The 10,458-nt window shown below is 44.5% G+C and overlaps 1 protein-coding gene across 1 annotated transcript in view; it reads left to right on the forward strand.

Moving 5' to 3' along the window:
- LOC106811271 (photoreceptor-specific nuclear receptor-like) overlaps positions 1 to 10,458 on the forward strand; it is a 37,869-nt gene that overhangs the window by 26,218 nt on the left and 1,193 nt on the right. Inside the window, 6 exon segments of the mRNA XM_014814832.1 lie at positions 155 to 364; positions 3,023 to 3,207; positions 5,396 to 5,516; positions 6,095 to 6,223; positions 9,317 to 9,422; positions 9,834 to 9,961. Of these exon segments, the coding sequence (XP_014670318.1) occupies positions 155 to 364; positions 3,023 to 3,207; positions 5,396 to 5,516; positions 6,095 to 6,223; positions 9,317 to 9,422; positions 9,834 to 9,961 (879 nt within the window).

Genomic DNA, 10,458 nt, shown 5'->3' on the forward strand with positions numbered 1-10,458 from the left:
TTTTCGTTGTGTGCGAGAGATATAGTATATATATATATATATATATATATATATATATCTCAGAAGTAGATAATAGGGATCTATATATAGGGCCCGACATATTTCTCCATTCGTCTTTCAGCTGTCACCATGGTGAATCGTTGGCGTTTTGCAGCTGTGCAGAACGAACGCCAACCGCGCAATACGGCTCAGGTGAGACTCGAGCACCTGCAAATGGACGCCGTTGACGGAGAACGCCGCCTGAGGGAGCCATCGTCGTCGACGGTCTCTGCGCACGACACGCTCGTGAGTCCCAGCACCAATCACCGCTTCATGGTATCGCTGATGACAGCCGAAAGTTACGCCAAGCTAGACCCCCACGACGGTAAACACTATAGCCTCGTCTACACGGAGTCACATTAACCAGAGTTAAGCTAACCCGAGTTAACACTTAACCCGAGTTCAAGAAACACGCATCGTCTACACGGAGTTTGTCTTAACCCGAGTTAAGCTAACCCGAGTTAACACCTAACCCGAGTTATAGAAACACGCATCGTCTACACGGAGTTTGTCTTGACCCGAGTTAAGCTACCCGAGTTAACACTTAACCCGAGTTAAAGAAACACGCATCATCTACACGGAGTCGCCTTAACCCGAGTTAAGCTAAGCTAGCGGGAGCTAACGGGAGGCGGGGTTGACTGCGGTATTCTGTCTACTGATAACTACCGCTTAACTCGAGTTAACGATTTCGCGCGCGTCTACAGGAGTCTTAACCCGGGTTAGCTTAACCCCCTTCATCGCGAAGGGTTAAGCTAACCCGGGTTAAGGCTTAGCCCGGGTTAGCTTATCCCGAGTTAATACCTCGTAAGGACGATGCGCATGCGCCGGTATCTTTCGATGTTGTACAACAGTAAAGGATGTTCATAGGCAGCAGGCCTGATCAAGCATCGAACAGAAATTAATTAAAACTACTCAGAGAGTTTCGGTGCGAACGCGACATACACTTTATTCATGCTTAATGACTACCTACAGATTCAAGTTCCAGCCTTCACTCGAAACTTTTGCCAGATTGTTTTCGAGATTTTTCGGCATGTAGTCGGATTCCGTTTCAAACACAAAAATAGAGGTTCGGTCACCAAGGTTACGCCACTTGACGCTGTGGCACAATTACACAACAAGACAAATCTCACTCCTCATGCTTTCTAGACGTCCACAAGGCATCTACCTGCGTGCATATGGCAAATTACTGCATTCTAGTGACGAAGTTTACCGCCAAAAAATTCAAAAGACGGCCTTTTCCAGAAACAAAATAGTGCAAGATTGGTAAACAATTGGCGGAAGGCTACTGTTGTATGCCACCTTATATCGTATGCAGATTACATGATGTTGTTACAGCCCAGCCAACAACCTTATTTCCACTTTCTGATTGGCGGATGATGTCATAGTGCGAGTAAAAAGGCTCACTAAGGAAGCAATATTTTTTTTATAGCTGTCTGTTAAGCAATGCTGATAACGTAACTAGAGACAAAACAAGAAAAGCTATGAAGCAAAAAAGTACAAATGGTTGTGTTTGATATAGTACGAAAAAACCTGTTTACGGTATTGTAGGCAAGAAGTGCATGTTATGTCTGATGAGGAATAAGGGCGAGATAGAATCTCGACATAGATCTAAGAGGATAGAGAGCGTGAGCAAAACGATTTTGATCTACCGAGTTTTCCCTACTATTTACAATGACAAAGCGTGTGTATTTACCTTTGTCCGTTTTTTTCTAGCGAACCACTTAATGATAAAGACCCGGCCGAATCCGACAAAAAATGAAATCGTAGAATATGAAGAAGAGAAAAGAATTGAAAACACACTTTATCGTACACAATACGATGAGTAATAGATAGATATCAAGCCAGCCAATGGCCCACCATAAAAACATTCACACCGTGTAGACTTAATTATTATTATTATTATTATTATTATTCGATTGTTAATTAACTTGAGATGAATTCTTGGCGTTAGAAACCATATATGCGCGTCTTACACTGTCTTCGTCTCACATCACGAAGCATAACGACTGTAGCAGGGATCCATGCCTAATTAATCGATTTATCTCGGCCATTTAACTTTTAGCGTTTACAATAATCGAATGATCTTTTCCCGAGAGGGGATGGACCGCCAGTTCGCTTTGTAAATGTCACGTGATGTTGTGGAGATGAGGGTTAGGCGGGGACGCCTACGCGACGCACAGTCGCTCAATACAGCTTATACTTTAATTTATTTGCAAATTCCTTTGAGACGAAGCAAATTAGTGTTTAATGTGATTCTATGTGGCTCCCATTGACGAATTTGATATATCGTGACTACGCAATCTGAATGATAACGTTTGGTCATTTGACAAGGCTGTCCCTAGACAGTCCGCTGCCAGAATTCAAACGAGTGGAATAAAGGAGTTAATGAATTTTGTATAACATTAATCTGTAATCTTGGTAGATAAATAGATTATCTTGATGCATAGAAATTATCGGACGAAGCTCTGCCGCCCTGCGCATGCCGTCTGTCTGTGTAGGTACAGTGTAGCAAGTGTGCACTGCGCAATTGAATTCGTTACAATGGAAATAATTTGCTATCAACCTAGCGGTTGCTGCAGCTAGCGTGTTGTCATGTATTATATATCAGCATTATATACTTGCTGGGGGTAATATTAGTTTAATAATATGTCATATTTTTTTTTGAAGAGTAGACAGACAGACACGCACACGCGCACACACAACACGTACGCACACACCGCACTTATGCACGCACACTCTACGCGCATGTATGTACGCATAGTAGACGCACGTATGCACGCACGCACGCACGCGCTCGCACACACCACACGCACGCACAACATCACACGCACATATGTACGCATAGCATACGCACGCACGCACGCACACACGCATGCGCATATGAAGACAACACATCACACCGTGCACGGAGCTTTCGTTGCGATAAAATGTCGGCCGCGTTTACACCATGGTTGGAGTGATAGCCATTTTCTCGTTTTGGCAGACGAGCATCACGTGGACGTGGCAGGCATGGACAGCGACGCAGTTCAGCCTCACGCCGCTCCGGAAGCGGCGCTCTACCCGACCGGACATGAGAACGTGTATGAGTCATCGGCTCGTCTGTTGTTCATGGCTATCCGCTGGGCAAAGAACCTCCCGTCGTTCTCCAGCCTGCCGTTCAGGGATCAGGTATAGCGCATGCTGATCTTACTACAACTCCACGGCTCTTTATTAAATATAATTACAACGTACACAATACAAACGTAATTAAACACGCATATCCGTATATACATGCGATCACAATTAATCCGTCGTTTTCATGGACACACCAATGGCCGCTGAAAAGTAATACCATGGACAGACTGCAAATCCGATTCCAGATCAAGCTGCCCCGGACTAATATCGTGCGAGAATTCAAGCGGAACGCAGTCATCGCCCTCTTATTTTTGCCGTGCAAAAATATTTTGCTGTCTATAATGTTGTAGCGTGACTTGTCCAAATCAAGACCGATCACTTCACATTCTGCAGGCTGTAAATATAGGCTGAATTTTTTTATATAACAAATTGCTGTCAGATAGATATAAGTCATGAGAAATTGCATCTACGGGGGTTCTTTTTTTTAAATACCGGGGGAAGAGACCCCAGATCCCCCGCCACGGGCTTCACAACCTCACTGCTCGCAGAGCGTGCCCTCCTCCCAATCGTAGATCCGCCCCTGAAATCGTACGCACTGTCCGGAACAAAATACGCGTTATAACCCGGTCTAAGTTTGCACTCTGTTCCCACCTAATTAAGGTGGGTTATGCACGCTTCACAATAAGATTTATTTCTCCGTACTGTACTCTCCGTAATGTATGGCGCGATAGGCTAATCTGAGCATGCGCAGAGTAAGCGGGCGATAAAGCTGAAGATTTTTCCTCGCGCTAATATATATATATATATAACACTGTGCTAGCATACAGGTAAACATGTGGCTGGACTTCTAGGATCTATCTTGACGATATTAGTGACGATTCAACATCGTCATGATCATGAGAGTCGATATTCAATATATATCCTCTAGATAACATAACATAACAAGCCTCTTTCTTAGTAAAACAATTAGGAGCGATTACTTTAATTAGCCAATTAACTAATTAATTAATTAATTGCGATCTAACCGCTTGTGATCATCGTAACCACGTCACGCGCGCGCGCGCGCGCGGGCGTGTGTGTGTGTGTGTGTGTGTGTGTGTGTGTGTGTGTGTGTGTGTGTGTGTGTGCGTGTGTTTGTTAATACGCTATTGGCCGCTAGCGTTTCCGCTTGTCTTCGCATCAAAGGCGCCACCTACTCGGTAAGCAGACGATAAACGGCATCGGTTTCGCCCGCCCGCCCACACTGCCACCGAGACCCGTTACTGCTCTCGTCGTCGTCGTCGTCGTCGTCGTCGTCATGAGCCGGTCGCCGCACGCCAAGCGAGACATCACTTCCGCTCTAATCCGACCTTTATAGCCCTGTACGCCATCAAATCACGATGAGCCTGATTAAGCGTGCCCCTAATTGATTTCTGAGAGCGAGCGCGTAATCTTGCCGCCTCGCCAGGCGGCTTACGGCTGTCAGCTTGTTACACAAATTGCTACAATTGCCATCCGTCAGGAAATCAAAGTGGAAAATGTTACTCGTTATTCCATTATTTTCGCGTTTAATCGCATAACCGTTTAATCTCGCAATTACTCGCATTCTGATTAGCGCCGCATAATGACTACCCTCAGCGACCTCGGTCCGCCCGCCCCACCCTACCACCGAGCGGACGAGCGTCGCCGGTAGCAGGTTAGAACCCAGGAATCCTCCCGTGAGCGTCGAGCTCGGTTGCAGACGAGGAAGCGAGGCGCTGACGTCACAGCTCCCGCGCGTGCGTCGCGACCGCTTTGTCTGCAACGTCGCCGGCGGCTCGATATTTGCTTGCTTTAATAATTTAGCTAATTAAGCGCCGCAATCTTTGATTACGAGCGCGGCTCTGTAGAGTGCTGTGAGGAAACCAGTCGTTTAACGTGCCCCTATACGTCGTTATTTGTTCCACGCACGTAAACACGACTCCCTGTCATTAGCAAATTTGATGACAATTCCTTCGAAACCTTGTTATTATTTACGAGAAATAACTATAATTCGTGACATTTGGAAAAACAATCGGAATCTAATTAAGATTCTTGTTGTTGGCGTAATGTGTGTGTGTGTGTGTGTGTGTGTGTGTGTGTGTATATATGTGTGTAAGTGCGTGCGTGCGTGCGTGCGTGCGTGCGTGCGTGCGTGCGTACGTGCGGGCCTGTGCGTGCGTGTGCGTTGGTGTGTGTATAATAAAAATACCTCATGTTTGACGTGAAGGCGTTTATTTTACAGGTGATTCTGCTGGAAGAAGCGTGGAGTGAACTGTTTGTCCTGTGTGCTGTACAGTGGTCTATGCCGATGGAGTCTTCGTCGCTTTTCTCTGCCTCTGAGCATGCACAGAATGCACCGGCAGGTACAGCGGTAAGTGAGCGCGCAGCCACGTTAAGCAACACTACAACATTTTTATCATATTACGCTAATTTGTAGCCCTGAGAACTTACTAAGGTTGCCTCCACGCTGCTTGCTTCTTGAAATAGAATTTAATATGTCGTACGATTGTAATTTACACGGACGTTTATGGTGCTAATTGCTTAACAATTCACACGCACACGTATTTGTTGTTATTATCTATCTTATTTATCTATCTTATTGCAGCTAATTCGTGATAGACGCGTGGACGCGTGTCATAGCCGAATTTATTATATTCTGTGGTGAATCCAGCCGTAAGGGTGGGATTTCGTTCGTCTCCGCCAAGCCTCGTTCAAATATCGATATGTTTGGAATACAACAGCAATTTTGGAAGCCCAGTCTCGATGCGTGTTGCGAGATGTTGGCATGTATGGAGTCCACATAAGTAAAACATCGCGGCGACGAGTCCAAAACTTCCCTGTTAAACTACGACATAGTATATAGTACGTTCGGACAACACCAAATAGGTTATAAATCTTTAAATTCTTGCAGCTCTGCCCATTTCCCTCTGCCTCTTACTAGTCGTTCGTTTACAGGCAAGCGCGCTATCCGATCTACGAATACTGCAAGACATTACGGCCAGATTTAAGACATTCAGCGTGGATCCAGCGGAATTCGCTTGTCTTAAGGCAGTTGTTCTTTTCAAACCAGGTAAAACAAAAACTTGTACTTATATTTATTTATTTATTTTATTGGTTCATTTCATTTCATTTCAAGAGAGAGAGAGAGAGAGAGAGAGAGAGAGAGAGAGAGAGAGAGAGAGAGAGAGAGAGAGAGAGGGAGAGAGAAGGGGGCAGAGAGGGACAGAGGGATGGGGAAGAATGGAAAAAATATTGTTGGGTTTCACGTTATTGCTGTGTATCTCATCTTCGTGCGTGTAATTAACTCAGAGTGTGAGAGAGAGATCACGCGAGCGAGAGAGAGAGAGAGAGAGAGAGAGAGAGAGAGAGAGAGAGAGAGAGAGAGAGAGAGAAAGAGAATGAAGGCCAGAGAAGTAGGGATATATATCCCTTGTCTTCTTTCTTTGTCTCTCACTCGCTTCCATAATTATATATATTTACTTAATATATATTAACTAAATACTGGGACCCAAACTCAATGTTGGAGGCTGTTTGTGAAGAGATATACCAACTTTTGTTGCAAATGGATATCACACATAATGTATAGATAGGGCTATAGTGTAATTTGATGGTACTAACTAATTTTTGACCAAAAGAGAGTTAACACCTTTTGGAAATCAGCTCTTTATATATATATATATATATATATATATATAATATATATATATTAATATAAAGTAGAGAGCGAGAAGAGAAAGAGCCAAGGAAACCAGAGAAGTAGGGACATAATATATTCATATTATTTATACATAGGCATATCCCTACGTTATCTCACTCGTTTAGTTATAAACATATATATTAAAATTAATATATATATATATATATATTATATATATATATATATATATATGCGTGTGTGTGTGTGTGTGTGTGTGGTGTGTGTGTGTGTATGTGTGTGTGTGCGCGCGCGCGCGCGTGCGTGCGTGCGTGCGTGCGGTGTGTGTGTGCTGCATAGTGAGAGAAAAAGAGAGAGAGAGAGGCAAGAGATGGTGGTAATTGGACGTGGCAATTAAAATAATACAGCACAAATAAACCATGGCAGAAATAAAGAATGCCGGTTAAGCGATGTCTGCCAAAACCCACGCGCACTGCGTCGCCATGTCACGCGCGGGACCTCACAATGTCGTGCTTATTGCTAAAGCAATTACGCGATGCGGTGATGCAGACACTCTGCTGATCAGATTGCTTTTGATCACTTGTCTTTATCTGTTCGCGGTTCCGTGGTTTGATTTAATCACGCCGAAGCTGTTGGCCACATTAACGACCATTAAGACCAGCGCGGCAAAGGTAAGGCGCGTGAGGCACACGCCGCAACAGGCTACGATGACAGGCATGTGTATAGCTTGGTAATCACACGTTCATCACAATGCTGCCCGTGGATGTTCTTTCTAACCACTGATCTCTATTATACTAACTATAATAATAGTAGTAGTAGTCAGTATAATGGAGATCAGTGCTTCTAACAAAGCACCTCTTACACTGCGCATGCTCTCACTTGCCAGATAGGTGGCGCTTGCACCGCGTGAGAAGATATTTGGATCCAGATTTTAGTTGTAATGCCGCGAGGAATAAAGTATAAATCATGCCTCCCTAGCAATCAAGAAAGAATATCGTTATTAAAGAATACGATGACAAAATATATAAAGAAATTATTATTTTTTAAACGCCTAAGATTCGAACATTAATTACGCTCGTTCGCTATATCTGCTATGTCTTCTTATGAATTTCGTTCGCACAGCCTTTCAATTTGAACGCGCTATTGGTTTGGCGTATAAAGTCGTTACCACTCATAGTAGTTCGCTGTTGGGTTAGCGTGTAGTACCTGTCTAGAACGTGATAACGACATATCGGACTAACACGCCGGTAAGGAGGGAATGCAATATCTTGCATGTTGTACGATCGAATAATAGGACTATCGATTTACTCACAGTACAGATACGATGATACTTGAATGGGATAACAGGACCGCAGCATCTTGTAAAGTACAGACAGATACCTGGGTGGGAAAACGGGACTGTAGCATCGTGTATACGAAACATACATCTGGATGTGCTAGCCGGAACATAGCATCCTGTAAAGTACAGATACCCGGGTGGGGAAAACCGGCCTGTATATAGCATCCTGTACAGACGCACGAGATTCGAAGTCATTGTGATCGCACTACGGCGAGTCCGTGGCAGCGTGTTGCCGTCGTTGCCCGCGTGGAGTAGGCGTGCTATCTCTTTCAATGCCGCCTTGACAACCTGCCCACCATCAGCTCGTCGATCAATACGAGCGTGAATAGACAGAATTCACTCGACTGGCCCGCCTCGCCATCTGGCAGCGAACCGAACAGCGTTGTAGGCGGGCATCGCGCTCATCTATATCCCAATTTAAACTCTATATTTTATTATATATCTAATATTATACTTTCTGTTATTAGGCCGACTTCTAGGTGTATGATTCCGATGAATTACACATCGCCATTAGATGGCCATAGACTTAAATCAGATTTACATGGCCATACACCCGAGCAACACACGATGTGTGCTGTTTTCGAACGTTTCAGAATGAGATTTCATTATAAACGTACAACTATGTTTTTTCCTACGTACTATTCAACTGAAAATTGTAAATTTTGTATAAATACATGCATAATCTAACGCAACTTACAGTCAATTCTAAAATTGAGCCATTTTTCTTCTCTTAATTTGCGTAAAGTGAGAAACGCTCTTTATAATAAATGGCTGATAAACATTTCCTTACTGGGAAGACACATATAGTGGCGCCACCGGCGTTGTGAACAAGCGATTGTCGACAGACGCTCATGTACAACATCAAAAGATTCGAATAAATGTTGAACCGACCATTCTACATGTAGCATAAATTCTGTGTATTAAAATATTGCGTGAATTTCCTATCATATTTTAAACATATTTGCGCAATTGGTAATAATCAATTGCGTTATAAAATAGAAAATTGTTATTGATATTCTTTTGGTCACTTGGCGTATACGGAGCTTTGTGTAATGCAAAGAGAAGCGGATTATGTATTTTGACAACGATGTATGACAGGTTTAACGTTAGCTCGCGTGATGTGAAATAATTTGTTATATTGATATTAATTATTATTAACATTTTTTTAGACACGCGAGGATTGCGGGACCCACAGCAAGTCGAGAATCTACAAGATCAAGCACAGGTTATGCTCGGCCAGCACACACGGACCCACCACCCAACACATCCCGCCAGGTGACGCCATCTTATTACGTCACTTCCGTTATAGGACGAGCTTACGCATTTCTTAACGAACAATTTATGCATTTAGGCATTTAGCATACGTCCAACAGCACATACTATCGTAACGAGAGCATCACGTTCAAGCCACAGTTTATAACATGCGTGTAGGCCTATGCAGCAGAATATTTTTCTGAAAGCACAGTTTGTTCCTCCACGCTATGTGCTTTACACAGCCTAGACCAGAAAGGTTCCATCCCAACATTGTAGTCCCGTAATTGGCGATTAGCCAACAACGATCTTAACGCTCACACGCGACCATACCGATAGCTAGCCTATTAAATTCAAGGAATGATTCAATCTGCCTGTTGGATGCGTTGCCTCGTCGATGTCGCGAGCTGTGATGTCGTGTGTCGTTGCTCACAGGTTCGGTCGGCTGTTACTGGTGCTGCCCGCTTTACGGAGTGTGGCCCCGGATCGCATAGAACGCATGTTCTTCGGTAGAACGATAGGCAACACGCCGATGGAGAAGCTACTGTGTGACATGTTTAAAGGTAAGCGTACTTGCACGGAGATATTGCACAAACGCATCTTGGTCGGCCTAATTCGGCTGATCCGAAGAATTGTTCAGTATGGTCGGTCAGTGCGACTCTCTCAGTTGATCGATACAATTTACTTATATGACTATTTACAGCCATATATATATATACATATGTGTGCGTGTGTGTGTGTGTGTGTGTGTGTGTGTGTGTGTGTGTGTGTGTGTGTGTGTGTGTGTGTGTGTGTGTATGTGCGTGTGTAGGGCCTATGTGTATGTGTGCGTTCGTGCGTGCGTGCGTGTGTGTGTGAGTGCGCGCGTGTGTGTGTGCGTGCGTGCGCGTCATGCACCTTGCGGAAGCAGATGAAGCCGTTGTCGCTGACGATCATGGACGTCGGCCGCGACGCCTTCTCACGCGACGACCGCGACGACCGCGACGACCGCGATTTCTCCGACGCGTCCGACGTCGGCCGCAGCGCGCGCGCCGGCGTGCTGCCACCAGGGGCGCCTCCA

This window comes from Priapulus caudatus, unplaced genomic scaffold, assembly GCF_000485595.1.
Source record: "Priapulus caudatus unplaced genomic scaffold, Priapulus_caudatus-5.0.1 Scaffold522, whole genome shotgun sequence".
Taxonomy (NCBI): domain Eukaryota; kingdom Metazoa; phylum Priapulida; class Priapulimorpha; order Priapulimorphida; family Priapulidae; genus Priapulus; species Priapulus caudatus.